The 18,506-nt window shown below is 35.0% G+C and overlaps 1 protein-coding gene across 2 annotated transcripts; it reads right to left on the reverse strand.

Moving 5' to 3' along the window:
- Nucleotides 1–806: 806 nt before the first annotated feature.
- tspan14 (tetraspanin 14) lies at nucleotides 807–12,354 on the reverse strand. Of its 2 annotated transcripts, none has more exons than XM_048204655.1 (9): nucleotides 12,201–12,354; nucleotides 10,681–10,767; nucleotides 9,299–9,349; nucleotides 7,115–7,261; nucleotides 6,765–6,935; nucleotides 4,860–4,985; nucleotides 4,322–4,375; nucleotides 3,006–3,119; nucleotides 807–2,777 (listed from the first exon to the last, which is right to left on the reverse strand). In XM_048204655.1, the coding sequence occupies exons 2-9, from the start codon at nucleotides 10,759–10,761 to the stop codon at nucleotides 2,709–2,711; spliced, it is 813 nt and encodes a 270-aa protein (XP_048060612.1). In that variant the 5' UTR covers nucleotides 10,762–10,767; nucleotides 12,201–12,354; the 3' UTR covers nucleotides 807–2,708. The 2 variants fall into 2 exon arrangements, with proteins under 2 accessions (XP_048060612.1, XP_048060613.1); XM_048204656.1 differs by having other exon boundaries at nucleotides 10,681–10,764; nucleotides 12,201–12,287.
- Nucleotides 12,355–18,506: the final 6,152 nt, after the last annotated feature.

The following is an 18,506-nucleotide window of genomic DNA, read 5'->3' on the forward strand; positions in this document are numbered from 1 at the left end:
AATCTGATGCATTTGCAAAGTGAAACAGAATATTCAACAAGTAAAAAATCGGTAGGACAGGATTTTGAAAGTGGGCATTATTAGAAAAAAGAGGGATTTTCAGCCTTAAAGGAATGTTGTTTCTGAAGTGTAAAATTTATTACATTTCGATAAAAGTTGTTCTAAATTTGCACTGATTAAAGGGTTCACCCAAAAATGAAAATTCTGTCATTAATTACTCACCCTCATGTCATTCCACACCCGTAAGACCTTTTGTAAGATATTTTTGATGAAATTCGATGGCTCAGTGAGGCCTGCATTGCCAGCAAGACAATTAACACTTTCAGATGCCCAGAAAGCTATTAAAGACATATTTAAATCAGTTCATGTGACTACAGTGGTTCAACCTTAATGTTATGAAGCGACGAGAATACCTTTTGTGCGCCAAAAAAACAAAATAACGACTTTATTCAACAATATCTAGTGATGGGCGATTTCAAAACACTGCTTCATGAAGCTTTAAAGCTTTACAAATCTTTTGTTTCGAATCAGTGGTTCGGAGCGTGTATCAAACTGCCAAAGTCACGTGATTTCAGTAAACGAGGCTTTGTTATGTCATAAGTGTTTCAAAATTTCAATGGTTCACCACTGGGGGCCATGACTTTGGCAGTTTGATACACGCTCCGAACCACTGATTCGAAACAAAAGATTCGTAAAGCTGTGAAGCGGATTTTATGAAAAATATCTTAATTTGTGTTACAAAGATGAACGAAGGTCTTACGGGTGTGGAACGACATGAGGACGAGTAATAAATGACAGAATTTTCATTTTTGGGTGAACTAACTCTTTAATTGTTCACAAAAAGACCAGCAATATACACTACCGATCGAAAGTTTGAGACTGTTCTTTTCAAAGTGTCCTGAAAAAAGTATCAGTTTTCACAAAGAAATTAAGCCACACAACTGTTTTCAACATTGATAATAGCATATTTTCTTTAAAAAAAAAAAAAAAAAAAAAAAAACAGCAATGAGGCTGAAAACTAACAACAAACTTTTTAATGAATATAAAAATGATGGAAAATTCTTAAAATATTTACAAAGAAAGACAACACACATTTGAAAACATTTGAATGACAAATCCAACAAAAAAAACATCCCTTCATTAAAAAAGAAGGCTCTTGCAGTAAGATCATGGAAACTACTGCATTTCAGTAAATACTCTACCAAGCTTTAACACTACACAATGGCACAGACACTCCAAAAAAGGGACAAAATAGTGCACTCTGAATTGAAGATTAACTAAATTCTTTTTTTTTTTCTTTTTACAATTTCCTTTTTTGCATTCATGAGAATTTCAGAGGTCATATTATACAAGTAAATTATATAGAACTATGAAAAGGAAAGCTAGCAGTAAAAGTCTTTGGGCTAGAGAAGAGTGAAGGCAGGCAGATGTTTGCGTTTATGTCAGAATGCATATTGTGTTTTGGCTAATTCAAGTGTGAAGACTTAATATTATGGATGTGTCCTATAATGGCAGTTCAGTTTTCAAATGAGAATACCTGTACAATTATCAAGTAAACATTATTTTGTGTGTAATGTCTGATGCCTGTCAAAGAAACCTCTAGCTAACACACGGTACAATACATTTTATGAAACCTTCAATGCCAGAGAAAAGGCACAACCTGATTTTTTTGTATAAAGTCATCAGGTAAGAATAGAAGGAGGTAAGTGTTGGCATCTCAAAGGCAATGTTGACATCAGTATTAGAAACCATATGGTGATTTCCATTAAACTCCAGTGACTCCTTAAGGTCTGCACAGGTCCAGTAAGAAATTATCAAATTCAAATGCGCGACAATCAGTTACAATGATCATTAACAGAATAGAAAAATAAGAGCATAAATGAGTAAAAATACAGGACACATACTGATGCACCTGTACGATGTAAGAAAAGATCAGCTCCCTTCTCTTCTAGACTCGCTGGTATTTGATTTCTACACAACTGCATTCTCAATACGTTCTGTTTGCATGCGAGTCTGATCAGATCTTGATATATTTCTTCTGCATTAAACACAGATCTTCTGTCTGCATTAACATGAATAGTTACAAAAATAACTAAACTCAATGAACTAAGAAAAGATATATTTAACTGCCATTAAAACTGCTTTACAATTGTTCTTATCTAAGGAAAAATAAACATGCTTCAAAAAGACATTGCTTTTTGTGCTTTTGAACTAATTTTAAAAAAAAACAAGTACATGCGAGATTTGAGTGTGTGTAAGCGGACCATACTGATACATTTCAATAATTAAAGATTGGTTGAGTATAGACTGCTACTTCTCATTATTAGAATTACATTTCCGGTTAGTTTGTAGGTTACACCCTGTGACCATTATGTATATCAAGCTTGGTTAATAGTGGTCCCAAGATTACAAAATGTTAATGGTGATCCTATTAAAAAAAACAAACATACAAAAAAAAAAAACAGGAGTGGGCTGGAGGTAAACTTGAAGATAGAAGGCACACATGTGACAGTATCCAAATGAACTTAGGCAGCTGTGTATTCAATATGTGGTCTTTAGAAATGCTGAAAAAGTGGTCCAGTGAATGGCCCAGAGTCCTCTTCTCCACAAATGTTCTTGACCTCCACAAAAAAAAGATGCAGAAGAACAACTGGAGGTCCACATATTGTTCCATACATTGCCTTTTGCTTGCTTCCAGTTACATGAGCTCAGTAATAATTAAACTTGACTTTTTCAATGTCTCCAATCAGCGTCCTTGCCAAGAAGATTCCCACCATCTAATAGCAAAGTGACAAGACAACATTAGATTCAGATTAACTTCAAAACTGAGTAAAAAAAAAAAAAAAAAAAAAAATCTATACATGCAGAGGGATATTTCTTTTCAGGGCATAAAATTTGTATTCATTCAGATGACACTCTGTTACTCTGTAAATAAAAGTGCTGAGGGTGACATCTAGCTGTAAAACATATTTTCCATGCAGTATGATTTTAAGCACATCCAATACCTGTAGTAATGATATGACTATGAAGACTCCAGCCACAATATACAGATTGCGTGGAAGCCACTCCTCTAAAGCTATTATGCATCCTTTGACATAAATTGTGTTGCTCCATTGAGACTGAAACATAAAACAGTACGTGTTGTTTATTCACAAAATAAGTGACAGAAAATGACAATAAAATGTATGCAATTAATTAAAAAGCATTTTATTACATCTACCTAACAGCAACTGTCCTGTGCCACACATTATAATATACAAGTGTCTGTATTCTGCTCTCCCAACTGCAATTTCTCACTGCCAATAGCGCACAAAAAGAGAATGATAACAAGAGGAGAGCAGAAGAACAACTGTTCATACCCCCCATTTGTGAAAATGTAATTTTCAAACTGACAGATAATGGTGCTGCCATCGGAATTGTAGCATAAAGACATTACTTTTAAAAACTTGACTTTAGTTTCAGAAACTTTCTACTACATTTTCTTGTACGCATAAGCTGAGAAGTGTTTTAATTTATTCTACTTTCTGTATCAGGAACTCACTGTACAACTTTCACATTTCTATAGGAACATGTATTAAAGGGTTAGTTCACCCAAAAATGAAATTTCTGTCATTAATTACTCATCCTCATGTCGTTCCAAACTCGTAAGACCTTCGTTCATCATCGGAACACAAATTAAAATATTTTTGATGAAATCCGAGACGTATTTTATCTCTCATTGAAAGCAACATAATTATCATCATTCAAGGTCCAGAAAAGAAGTAAAAACCTTAATTTTATGAAGCAACGAGAATACTTTTTGTGAGCAAAAACAAAACAAAAATAACAATTTTATTGAACAATATCTTCTCTTATGTTAGAACACCGACTCAGTATTGGCCGACGCTGTAACACGTGAGCAGCATGACACAGCCAGCGTTCTGACGTAGAACCTGGAAGCACTGGATGTAAACAGCTTAGCAGTAAGGCAGGGGGAGAGAAGATATTGTTGAATAAAGTCATTATTTTTGTTTGTTTTCGCACACACAAAATGTATTCTCGCCGCTTCATAACACTAAGGTTGAAGCACTGCAGTCACGTCGACTACTTTAACGATGTCTTTAGTACCTTCCTGAACCTTGAATGATAATAATTACGTTGCTTTCTATGGGAGATAAAAAAAATTTTTTTTAAAAACTATCGGATTTCATCAAAAATATCTTAATTTGGGTTCTGAAGACGAACGAAGGTCTTATGAGTTTGGAACAACACGAGGGTGAGTAATTAATGACACAATTGCAAAGAACGAAATGCCTAGTTTAACTGTTTAATATGCACTTACCGCTGTGCCAGCTGATCTAACATCATATCCACACTGTGTGTTCACCACTGTATCCTGTAAAGAATTCACAGGTTAAATTAAATTAAATTTGTTGCAAATAAAAGAAATGTCATGATGTTTAAATAATAGTTAGAGTAGTGAGGGTAGCAACCAAGTTGGCAGATTGGCTTGATACACAAAGAAATTAAAAGATATTTTTTGGGGGGGGGCTTATATTTTTTGGCTTGTGAAAGGAATATTTCACCCAAAAATGTTGTTCACTCCCATGTTGTTTCAAATCCACATTACTTTTTTTTTGTTCCATGAAATTTGGAATAATGTAATGAATTTCTTAAACAAAGACATATGGGTTTGGATTAACATGAGGTTAAACTATTGCTTGAAGCATTTCAAGGCCACAACAAGCAAAGAAAGTCTTCAATGTGCTCGGCCTTCGACTTGAAAGCACAATGGGTTCTTTTAAACTATTTTTTATGATAAAAAAAAAAAAAAAAAACTCTTTCTGTGGAGGGCTGCTGTGAAGCAGAGGGGAACCTACAGCAGGGTCGCTGATGCAGCAGGAAAAGGGCACTCCACATTTCTCTCTGCTGAGGTTACTCTGTGAGCAGTTAAAATACACATTCAGATTCCAGTCGTTGGGGTCTTTAGCCCCACAGCAATGATTCTGTGAATAAAACAAAATGTACATTTAGGACGTTTTTAATCAAAACCTGTAACAGTCAAGGTGAGTTACCATGGCGATGAAATTTCCCATGGCCACCTTTTACCACACTTTTAGAAGCATTAAAAGGTGCAGTAAGCATTTTTGTAAAACACTGTTGAAAAGTGGATCAGATCAAGCGCCAAAACACACTTGTATCTAATCAGCAGTAAGAGGCGTGATGGGGGAGGAGAGAGAGCTCAGTGCACAAGACCGACATTAGCCAAACAACTATAGAGGGAGAGAAGGAAGAGAAAATACAAAAGAGGAAAAGGCCAGGGGAATATAACTTTAAAAAGAAGGGTTACGATCAGGCAAGTGGTAGGACCTGCGTCAATATCGGAGAAGCTTTCCAGTGCTGGAGAGAATTAAGGAACGGGAAGGCCTAAAAATGGACACCGAGGTTGCTTTAGTTCTTCTCGATATGCGAGTAACGTTGGTTTTGCTGTGTTTCACAGAATTAAGATATGCTGTCTTTTGCTTGAATATACTCTTGTCATCTTCGCTTGTTTGTTAATTATTTTAATTATTATTATTTTTTAATTTTTTTTGCCCTGGAACATCTAAACCTCCTCCACCACCCATTTCAAGCATCAACTCCCAAAGTGTTCCAGAAAAGAGAGATAACACACTCCCAATATGTTTCTTGTCACATTGGTAATACTAGTTACTTGGACTATCGTGTTATCTAGGAAGCTGTTCAAGAAAACAGTGTGTGGTTTTTTTTGGGATGGAAGGGATGACTTTGCCATCGAAGGAGTAGAGGAGCTAAATAACAATTAGACATTCAACCTGAATTATCATAGTAACAAAAATAGCTTTCACTTATTAATGACATCATACCCTCGGGTGGCAATAACAGCAGATTCCACCACAGTCTTTGCCTGTGTTGCATAACGTGTACATGAATGTAGGGGCGGAAGCATCAAGGGCGTGATCCTTTTGGTTAAGGGTGTGTTTGTTTCGGTGATTTCAAATATCAAGTGTTTACCAGAAATCGCCTACTGCACCTTTAAAGGAATAGTTCACCCAAAAATTACAATTCTGTCATCATTTACTCACCCTCAAATTGTTCAGAACCTGCATGATGTTCTTTCTTCTGTTAAACATAAATTAAGATGTTTTGAAGAATGTTGGTAATCAAACAGTTGCTGGATCCCACTGACTTTCATAGTATGGAAAAAAAATACTTTGGAAGTCAACGGGGTCCAGCAACTGTTTGGTTACCAACATTCTTCAAAATATCTTCTTTTGTGTTCAACAGAAGAAAAATTTATACAGGTTTGGATCAACTTGAGGGTAAGTAAAAGGGTGAGTAAACAGGATTTTCATTTTTGGTTGAACTATCCCATTAAGTCATTTGCTGCATTGTAATTCCCCAAATTACATGATCAAAAATAATGTAAAATGTATATATTTATTTGAGAAAACAGATATAAAATTCAAAACCAAGACATGTGTTCAGTACTAGCACGAAAACTGCTCAAAAAGTCATTAGTATCCATGACTTTTTCCATCATCTTTATGGTTTTGTTCAGGTTTAAATACTGCTTGTTAATTTAGCATTAATTAACTGAACAATAATTGGCGAAAATACACAGAAGAGTGAATAGCGAAGCATAAAGTTTGATTTAACGGTTTCACCTCTAATATGTATGTGGTGGTTCATGGTTGGCATGTTGAGTAAACAGAAAACTTGGTATTGGAGAATCGGTATACATTTAAAAACTCTCTCAGACTTACCAGCTTTTGGAGAGAGTCTATCAGATTCTGCAGGTCAATGTCTTCCCTGTAAGCCTTCACATTGGCCAAGAAGAAATCATTGATCCACTCCCTAACTTGGCCCTGGAACACAAATGCCAATACCGCAGCCGTAAGCTCCAGGAAGAAGATGAAGCCGATGACTCCAGAGAACTGAAAGAGAAAGTCAAGAACCAAGGTGAAAATTCAAAGAGCAGCATTTGACAGTGTAAATAGAATTTGTGAATTTTTATGTCTGGGAAGTAATTACATCTAACACATTATAAAGTTCCTATTTTGTACAGGTCTGGCACTGCAAAACTCAGTATCACATTGAAAGGATGAGAACTTACAAATTTAAGGAGGCAGATGTTTTCCCGGAGTGCTCCGACACACCCAGCAAATCCCAAAACGAAAGTGACTGTGCCTACAACAAGCACTCCCCAAACTGGGTCAAAACCATGTAGACGCGTGACTTGTGTCAGATCTGATAAAACACCCTGTGGGCAAATCAAGGAATAAAAAAAAAAAAAAAAAAAAAAAAATGAGCCACTAAAATTTAATGCACTCTACTATTCAAAAGTTTGAGGTCAATCTTTCAAGGTTAATAGTTCATCTTTACTGAGAGTAGTGTATGTAGTAAGTTATGTAGTTTAGGTCACTATGTTTGTTGGTAATATTAATTGACTAAGTAGAAAAATATTTTTAAGGGTGTGTTCACACTTGCCAGGTTTGGTTCGATTTAAGGGGTTATGAACTGCGTTCTTTTATTGTTTTATAATGTTTTCTGGGGTGCACTTATAATGTTAGTATGCTTTATACATCAAAAATTGTCATAATTTAGAAACAAAAGGCATTTTTCCTACCCTGATTTTAGCCCTCTTATTTATAAGCTCTGTTTTAAGGGAAGTGTCTGCTGTGAGACTTCAGTGTAAACGCCCACTGCTGTGATTGGCTAACATCTTTGCATATGAATAGCTAGGTATTACTCACTCGACAACTTTTAGCATGCTTTTACTATTACAGCTCTCAAGGTTAACTAATCATGAAAAGTGTTGATTATAAGCATTACATTTAGATTCAATTCAATTCATTTATTTCTATAGCACTATTCACAACACATATCGTTTCAAAGCAGCTTTACAGAGAATGCATGTCAACATTACAATTTAGAGAATACAGTTAGCTAATGTAATAAATCTATGGCATTATATTTAGATCATGGCATGAAAGGTTGCAGTGATGAATATTGTAGCCGATCGACTTGTTGTTGAGCGCATGAAAGCAGTGACCTCATCATTGCAACTCAATTTCTGCACACTAACAAATGCTTTCATCATAACTAATAGTGCAGACACGATGTAACTAAGAGATTCGTTGAATAAAATGGAAGTTTTGGCATGAGTCCAGAACTCAGTCACTAAATAAACTCAAGCTGTTTGATTGACAGCTCCAGCAATTGTAGGGGAGCGTTCTTTGATCGCTTTCTATATCTAATTTAATCACCTTTTAAATAACAGATTATTTTCATCCTACTAAGAGAAACAACGTGAAGTTGACCGTTTAGTCACTGGTTTGATTTATTGACACATAGAGAAATATTATCTGATGGTACATGAATCATTACATATCAGATCAGGCATTAGAATGAACACAGTTACTTACACGTTGTTGCATTACTGTCAAGTCCATATCGTAAAAGTCTTTTTGCAAAGTCTGCGCCAAAATACGATTGATTTACCAAAGAATCCACAGTGAAATGTACCAAATACAAATAAATCTCAACTGAGACATTCACATTGTTGAAAATAAATAACCATATTCCTAGCATTAGGATCCTTTGAAAGGTTATTTTTAGTCCTGTATCACTCTTTTCTCCTCACCTCACTAGCACACCAGTGGGCGGGGCTAACGTTGCAATGATGAAGTAGGCGTTTATTTCTTCTGCGGAGGCGGCATTGCACCTCATAGATACGCACATTCCAGGATCAGTCATTCACTGGGTCTGGTGTCAATAAATTTTATCCAATAAATTTTATTGGATTAACAAGGAAGTTTTCGGTTCTAAAACTTAGAGGATATTCTTATAGTACGATAACCTCATATATTAAAAGATCAAGGAAAAGTTGATTTCTCAATTCATGACCCATTTAAAACAAATTCTGATGCAATTGTTCCGTTAGTGCGGTTTATTTTACTAAGTGTGAACGCTGTCATCCGAACCCTGGTACCCCTGAAAAGATGACAGTGAAAGTTCGCTTTCGAAAGAACTTTTGTGCGGTTCGACTGAAATATGAATGCAACACGGACCAAAGACAGGTAAATGTACCAAAAACAGGACATAAGGTCACAAGATGCGATCCTAAATTTTATTTTTTAAATATTTAGGTTTAATGTTAAAAATGACAGTGTGAACGTGTAAATTTTTCTTTTTTTCTTTTTTTTTGGTCCAGAACAAAAGAACCAAGAGAACCAAACTGCAAGTGTGAACACACCCTTAGTTAAAGGAAATTTCACAGACACAGATGTCAACTTACTTTTTCACTCCAGGCCCAGAAGCCAATTGCAATGAATGCTGTTCCAGCTAACTGAAAAGCAGAAGAGGTATAGGAAACAGTAAGACATGTTGCATCAGAATAGTCAAGTTCAGACAAAGCAAAAAGCTATAACGACAGAGTGTGTGGCTATAACATATGATGCATTAGTCACTAAATGTGACTAAAGTCTAGAACACCAAGCAACTAGACAACAGTAATTCTATAAAAAAAAAGCTTAAATACATGGTTCAAAAGTTTGGGTTGAGCAAGATTTTTTTTTTTTTTATGTTTTTGGAAAAAAAAAGAAAAAAAAAAACTCACTCATACTCACCAAGGCTGCATTTATTTGATCAAAAATACAGTAAAAATAGGAATGTTGTGGAATGTTTTTACAGATTAAAATAACTATTTTCTATTTTAAAATATTTTAAAATGTTAAAAGCTAAATTTTTAGCATTCAGCAACATTTCAGTGTCACATGATCCTTCAGAAATCATTCTAATATGCTCATTTGGTGAAAACAGTTGTGCTACGTAGCATACTTGTGGAATTTTTTTTTTAAATCATTCTTTGACAAATATAACATTCAAAAGAATAGCGATTATTTGAAATAGAATGTTTTTCTAAATGTCTACTGTCACTTTTGATTAATGTGTCCTCTTTAATAAATATATTAACTTTTAATACAAACAAACAAAAATCTTACTGACCCCAAACTTTTGAACAGTAGTGTATAAAATAACATGCTAAAGATACAAATCTTTCAACTTTATTTAAAAGTATGCACAATAAAGTGTTACATGTATAATTCATATCTAAAACAGGGTATGAAATATTCAAAACAGTGTGTAATAACAACAAAACTTGTTTTCTCAGGAGGCATTTCAATATTGAAAACAGGAAAACAGGCTAGAAGCTGTTATCTGTTATGAGCTCTACAACTCCTCCCATACTTCCTCATACAGGACACCAAAAACTATTGCAATAGTATGTCAGAGTAAATCTGTTTCCTGTTGACGTCAATATGGAAACTTGACGTCAGTTAGGCTGACTTTTTCTCTTGATGTATAAAGGTTCGGCTGTGGGTGTTAACTTTCTGTGAAAGCCAAGCGAGTAATGAAAATACAGTCAGAAAGTATGAAACATCTGTGCACACGGTGTGCAACTAAGTGGAACAAATTAACATGAAATGACAGGCTAGTCAGCAGATCATGTTATCTGAGCAAGAGTGGTATAAAAGATAGGCAGGGCAGACACCGTACTGGACATTATCTAATGTCAAACTGGAAGGGTGGGCATTTATACATGATTTGCAGATGAGGGCATGTTTGTGTGAGATTATGCATGCATTTACTGAAACAAAACATTTGTCATCAACTTACCCAAAAGATAATGTTGTAGCTGAACATGAGGTATTTGTAGCAACAGCTGACCTCTGCATTTTCATATCTGTAATAGTGCATCTTCTTCTGTAGAACAAAGGAAAAGTATATTTGAGATAGAGAGATCTTTACATTGTTAACTTCAAAATGTGCACTAACAGAAGTTCATATGAAATGCATGTTGATGCATAGAAGTGTTAAAGATAATGCTGATCTGATAAATTCACCCAAATGACATCACATCCTCAGGATTAATCAATTGCAAAAGAGTTCAATTACAAATTTCAAGCAGCTGTCGGTAATACAGAGAGAAGTCTGTAGTGTACTTCCAGTCATGACAGTAATGACAAATTTCCAAATGAGTGCATTTACAGAAAAAACAAAAACAAACTTCCCTAAAAGTTCTTAAAGGTTTTTAGGCAAGCAGACCCTTTTGACTTAAATGGATTTTTAACTAAATATTGTTAAAGATAAGATTGACTTTTAATTCCAGTAATATTTAACATACTTTACTTTCTTGTAGACCCAAAATTGGAGTTCACAAACCATTAATCGAGAAATGCAAAAATTTAAATTTGTTTTTAAATTATTGAATATTACTCTTTTTAAAAGAATAATCTGAGGGGTATGTAAAGCTAATATTTTATGTCAAATGGTCCTGCTAACCATTTAAAAACAGCTGGATAAAATTCTCGGGTTAAAGAGTTAAGTTTATAACTCCTATTTGCATCACCTGCCAAGTGGTACCAAGAGCTGCGAACAGATCATTGGAAAACCACTGAAGATATTTCAGCAATAATTCCGTGTAGTTTGTGTTTTCTTTTGATGATCACATCAGATGTGACCACAGAATATTTTAGTGCTCCACAGACTACTCATAAGGGAATATATCCGTCCAGTAATCAGACATCGTTAGCGATTACACCTATGGATTACACGCAAATACACACACAAGATGGCTCACAAGCACTACTTCTTCCTACTAGTTAGCTGAACGGCTAACTGATTAGCAAAGTTGTCAGTTTACACTTTAAAACCTACGGCCAAGGCAACCCTCGGTCTTCCACAACAGTTAATGTTCCCGTTTAGGAGATTTTGCAAAAGTTAATGCAGGGAACACCGTCACTACAATAATTCTATAATATTTGTTTTGTTTCTGGGGTAAACACAAGACCAATGCTAAGAGCTAGATATCAAAATAGCTAGCCAACTTTATCACCTCGCGACTTGTCAAAACATACTATTTGCTCACAATTACCTAATGAATACATAGATAATATACCAATAAATAAAATCTTTACAACGACTAGTTCAAAATGCAACCACAGTTTAATTTTTTTGCTTTACTTGGAAGAAGAGTGCGCGAGCGCGCTGTGTGTTGATCGCAAAGCTCGAAAACTCACTTTTAACGTATTTACAATTCAAACGCAGAAAGCAGAGCGGTGTATTAACGATTTTTACAGATGTAACTGTTAAGAAATATAAAATAAATAAGCAGTTACAATCCTAAAAACGCTCACCTCTTTGTTTATGTCACACAACGCCTCCGTCTGGTACTTATAGTTTGAAGAAAGAAAAAACTAACTCTACTAACCCACCCCACATGAATGAGTGACTTTGTGATTGAGTGTGGGAAAGACACGCCCGAGTAATGTTCACTCAAAACACTACCAAATCTGTTTCACGATTTTTTACTAGGCATCCGCTTATCTTAATTTATTAGATATGCAAATACTGAGTATTGAAGCGACGTTAAAAACACGAACAGTATAAATATCTAGTAGTTTTATCCTTTATTTTTAATATTTTTTTATTTTATTTCTATTGTTTTATATGAATAATAATCAATTATAATAATAATAATAATAATAATATATTTATACACACATATTTATTTACACACACACACACACACACATATATATATATATATATATATATATATATATATATATATATATATATATATATATATATATATATATACATTTACATTTCTTTTTTACACATTTCTTTTTTTATATAGTATTTATACTGTTTAAACAATAAATTATTATAAATGTGTAATATAATTAAGGTTCAGGCAAATTCTGCCACATCCTCTACTGTGCCATAAATTGTGTAAACAGGAAGAGACATTCTTGTTAAAGGATTAGTTCACTTTCAAATTAAAATTTCCTGATAATTGACTCACCCCCATGTCATTCAAGATGTCCATGTCTTTCTTTCTTCAGTCGAAAAGAAATCAAGGTTTTTGATGAAAACATTCCAGGATTATTCTCCATATAGTGGACTTCAATGGAGCCCAAACGGTTGAAGGTCAAAATTACAGTTTCAGTGCAGCTTCAAAGCGTTAAACATGATCCCATACAAGAAATAAGGGTCTTATCTGGTGAAACCATCGCTTATTTTCTAAAAAAGAATTTTTTTTTTACATTTTAACCATAAATGCTCATCTTGAACTAGCTCTCTTCTTCTCTATTTGAATTCCAGCAATGTAGATGCTGATAAGTGTATTACTGCCCTCCACAGGTCAAAGTTTGAACTAAATTGTCATATACAATATGCTAGTGCAAGTATATAACAATTAGTTCAAACTTTGACCTGTGGAGGGCAGTAATACACTTAGCAGCGTCTACATTGCTGGAATTCAAAGAAGAAGAAGAGAGCTAGTTCAAGATGAGCATTTATGGTTAAATCATTTTTAATTTTTTTTTAAGAAAATGACTGATGGTTTCTCTAGATAAGACTCTTATTCCTCGTCTGGGATCATGTAGAGCTCTTTGAAGCTGCACTGAAACTGACATTTGGACCTTCAACTGTTTGGGCTCCATTGAAGTCCATTAAATGGAGAAAAATCCTGGAATGTTTTCATCAAAAACCTTAATTTCTTTTCGACTAAAGAAAGAAAGACATAAACATCTTGAATGACATGGGGGTGAGTAAATTATCAGGAAATTTTAATTTGAAAGTGAACTAATCCTTTAAAGGGTTTGCTAGGGCTCCTCCCTCCCCCTCTCTCTCTCTCTCTCTCTCTTTCTCTCTCTCTCTCTCTCTCTCTCTCTCATTCACTCACACTCTATCACTTTTTATCTATTTCCATAAAATACACACCTCTTTGCCATATAATAGCCTACATGCAATGAGCATGTATGAGTCACTGCCATAAGCATGTATGTGGCAGCAGTATGAGCCACATCCAATGCAGTTTCATCCAAGAGGAACAGAATAACCACAAGCACCACTTCCTCCTTGTGTTTTGTTTTGAAGTGTTGTTTGAAGAAAATGTTATGGGAAAATGCCAGACATCCCCAAAATTAAACATCCTGCTGTATTGTGCTTTGTGAGATCAGTACATATTTAAATGGGTTCAAAAACACTTTCAGTCCTATATAAAAGTCAGTTCACACTGCAGATGCCGACCAATGGCAGATACTGTATAGTATTGGTCGGTTCATGTTCACTCACTGTTTGTCGGTTCGCGGAATGTCTAAGAGGTGACATACTGTAATCTGGTGGTTGTCCGTGTCTACTGGTGCAGTGTGAACTTGTATTAAAAGGTTGCTAAGGGTTTGATGAATGTACACACACACACATAAACACAAAGAATATGCAACAGCATGTAAAACTTCCTATTAGTCCATTCTTGCATCCATACCAGTGTAGATGGTGTATGTAAAATTACAGATACTTGTGGTCAGTTATCAGAGTTGCAATGCTTGTTGACCAGGCTTTTGGGAAATACTTCTACTGTCCAAAAACTCCATCTGGCCTTCAGCCGATTGCACTGTGACTTATTTTGTTCTGAGAGAGACAGGAATGTTTATAAAGAAGGGAGTAGAAACAGGAATTCCTATGGGAAGAGAACATGTTGCTGTTATTAGTAGGTGGGAAAAGAACGTGGAGACATCTCCAACAGATAAAGGAGACAGAGAGTTTCAGTTACCACCAGGGAACCATGAATTGGCATATCAAATGCATTTCATCATACTCCTGCAATCCAGATGTGAAACCATGGAGATTACCATGCACCTTGTCAACTTATTAGGGCCCAAGCCCTGAAAGGGAAAAAAAAAAAAAAAATATGATCTTTCGGGCACTTTTGTATCCCTCAACACGCTCAAAAACTCTTGAAACTTTGCGCACATGTTGGAATCATTGGCCATCAGGGCCGGTCACAAGTTGTCATGGGAGGGTTGTGGGGGGGGGTTGTGGGCTCTGTGGAAGACCCTTTTATATGGTTGTATTTGAGGGGCTCTGTAGCACCCTGTGAAACTGTGAATTGCCTTTCTGTACCAGCAGGTGGCAGTAGCTGAAAAGCCAATCAGAATGATCAGATGGCCCGACGGACCGACGAGCTCCGACGCCGATTCAACATTTCGAATCGGCCAAAAAAAAAAGCCGACGAGGACCAACTTCAGCCGACGGTGTGGAACACACTGAGAAAACTTAGTCGGCCGATGAACAAAAACTGCCCGACGTCCAACCGTCGGCTTGGTGTGTTCCTGCCTTAGGTCATACACCAGTCTAATAGGAAGTTGGCTATTATGGGTTGTTTGAAAAACGCATGCTCTGGAATTTGATATACTTCTCCTAAGGGATTCATCCAATCACAACCAAACTCAGTCAGCATGAAGTCAAGCCATTAAGGATACTAAATTGTGAGCAGATTTTTGATATCTCGAACGGTTTGGCCGTGGCGTTGAAACAAATTTATGGCGAGAAAAGGGAAACAGGAAGTGTGTTATAACTTCTGCATACATTGACTGATTTTGATGGAACTTCAGCTGCATGTTTGATGTAGGAGGCCGATCGCATGGATGTTACTATTGTTTGTCAAAGTCATAGTGCCACCAACTGGCAGCAGGAAGTGTGTCACTTTCAAAATGCTTTGAAATCGCCCTGTTATTTTTACCCGGTTTGCTTCAGTCTTCATCAGAAAAATGTCAAAACACCGCAGATGTACACCAGTGAAAGGATTCTTGATATCTTGAATACTATTGCCATGGCAACATGTCAAACTTTAATATTCTTTTTGGGTGTTTTTTAGGCTCGTAGCAAGCTTCAAATTGCACGAAACTTGATCATTAGCTTTGACCAACAGGACGTCGGCTATTTTGGTTTGAATGTGGATTTTTCAAAAAATCATGCTCTTCTTAACTACTTCACGTAGGGGATTCTTACGATTTACGAACATGATGCTAAGGCATTGACGATGCTACATTGCGAACAGATATTGGCAGTGGTGTAATTTAACAAAGTAATGATACTTTGTTACAGTACTTAAGTATTTTTTGGGAGAATCTGTACTTTACTTGAGTTTTTATATTTCTGTCAACTTTTACTTTTACTCTACTACATTTCCTAAATAAAATGTATACTTTTACTCTGATACATTTTCCCAAAGCATTTTCGTTACTTACTACAAAATAAAGTAGGAAGAACACAGACTGCAAGCAAGCATGTGCAAACAAGTGCTCGCACAACCGCGGTTGATCTCATTTTCTGGGTTGCATCCATTGCTGAGAAGAGTGCGCTGTCATTAAGCAGTACGAGAGCGGCCTCTAGAGGCGAAATAAAAACTATCACTGATGCCTCATAGAGTTTGTTTTGACGCGTGACGTGAGGCTGTGCACTGCACAGAGCGGGACACTTCAAAAACGGATTTAAAACATAGACTACAAAACAGTATGTTATACAGTGTACACTACAGTACATGTTTTCATATCATTATAAAGTAATTAGTTTGTTGAGTAGATGCTGCATTAGTGGAGAACAGTAGTATGTTTGCCATCGAGGCTGAGAGGATGCTAACATTAGCAGTACACCAAGCGGTTAAAACAATGTGACAAAAACACCAACTGTTTAATGTCACGATTGTTACAATTCATTTGCATTAGTTTATATCCATTTGTTCGCTGTTATGCATTCGTTATCCAGAGAAGTTGCATATTTAAACTGTATTCTCATCATGCAGCAACAGAAACATATCAAATCAGGAATGTATTCGATTTCAGTTCTTTTATCGGCACTGTAACACATATTTTGATTAGATAATTATCAAGTTATCTAGAGGCAAATAATGTGTGATAGTATACATATAACAGACCCATGCTATGCCTTTGTGTGTAAAGATGGTAATTTTTATGCATTACTGTCTGGATTTATATGAAATGGTAACACTTTACAATAAGTGTCCATTTGTAACATTAAATAAGGTTAATAAAAGTATTGTTCATTGTTAATTTCAACATTTACATTTTAACATTTTAAAGTTTTCTCTTACATTAGTTATAATGCACTATGAATTAACATGAACGATCAATGTATAATTAATATATTAGTATTTTTTATATTTAAAAATTACAATAAACATTTAGCCATTTTTTAATTCAAAGAAACAAAATGTAAGAAAGAGTTAAAACTGATCTTGCTGCTCATACTGTGTGTAGATCAATTTTTAATATTTTTTTGCTCCTTTTGTATTTTACATTTACTTGTACTTTTACTTTCAATACTTAAGTACATTTAATATCAAAAAAATACTTTTTGTAAATATCACATATTTTAAAACTTTTACTCAAGTAACATTCTAAACTGTGACTTTAACTTCTACCAAAGTCATTTCCAGGTAAGATATCTATACTCTTACTCAAGTATGGTTTTTGAGTACTTTATACACCATATAGATATATAGTACATATATCTAGTATATTGGATATCTCGAACTGTGTTTTGCTATGGTGAGGAATTAAACCCTCTACCGCTCGCATTATGAAAAATTTATAAAAAAAAAAATATTTGACTCTTTTTCTTTTCTTAGAATGGCTTAACTTGAAGTGCTGTAAAAATACATTTGGAAAAAAATATTATTTTAAGGTACTCTATGATATGTTGCCATATGGCAACAACGTACAATAGTGGAAATAACTTAAAATAAGTGTAAGTGTATATAGTTCATATTTTTCCTCAAAAATGTTGTTTGTATTGAATCAATTGGTTCTATTATAAGCTTTAGCAGTAAATATAAACAACACCTTATTTTCCAACATCTTGTGCTTTTATTTATTCTATTCTCCTTTTGCAGAATAATGCTTTATATTCTTTGAATTTCATTATGTTTTTCGTGAATATTATTTAAATTGCAAATGTAGACAGTTAAAAACAAATCTAATACTGTTCATCATGTATCATAAAACATTGACATAAAACCAAAAACATTGCAGTTCATGAAAATTCAACATTACGCAATCTTATGAGAGGAAGGTTATGAACATGAACCCCCCATAATCCTTCAAACTTCACCTTTTTTCTGTACGAAACTTCAAAAAGCATTTTTTTTTCAGAGGTGAGACACATGTACACATCACATTTGGTGCTCTTCACCCTAACAATACACTTACAGCCACTTGCACCTGCCTTTTTGAGACACCATGGTAGGCCAGTGGTTGGTCTGGGCCAGTATACTGGCTGTGGTGGCAGATCTCCGATGTTGATTTAATCCATAATACAAATGTCATGGCAGTCCTTAACATATGACTAATCAACATTATTTCACTAGCATTAATGTTGTTATTGTTACAGCTTAACAGACTGCAGCTGGCCTTTGCTAGCTATCTAACCTATTATAATAATGCCATTCCATTATTGCGCAGTGTTGCCATATGGCAACAGACATTTTATCGATTTACCAAAAACTAATTTCATAAAAAAAGTTTTGAGTGGTGAATATGTCATCATAACTTACCTGAGATGATGTTAACAATTTTTTTGTGAATGTGACATGGGCGGGTCCTTGTTTGTTACTGACGTTTTAATTTGCTTTC

This window comes from Megalobrama amblycephala, linkage group LG10 (genome assembly GCF_018812025.1).
Source record: "Megalobrama amblycephala isolate DHTTF-2021 linkage group LG10, ASM1881202v1, whole genome shotgun sequence".
NCBI classification, from domain to species: domain Eukaryota; kingdom Metazoa; phylum Chordata; class Actinopteri; order Cypriniformes; family Xenocyprididae; genus Megalobrama; species Megalobrama amblycephala.

Bases quoted from the DNA above. Each gene is read 5' to 3' on its own strand.
- tspan14 (XM_048204655.1), bottom strand. From the start codon at position 10,761: ATGCACTATTACAGATATGAAAATGCAGAGGTCAGCTGTTGCTACAAA. The intron at 7,262-9,298 runs GTAAGTTGACAT...ATTTGCCCACAG, and splicing joins TCTGGGCCTGGAGTGAAAAA to GGTGTTTTATCAGATCTGAC. The intron at 3,120-4,321 runs GTAAGTGCATAT...TTTATGTTTCAG, and splicing joins TTAGATCAGCTGGCACAGCG to TCTCAATGGAGCAACACAAT.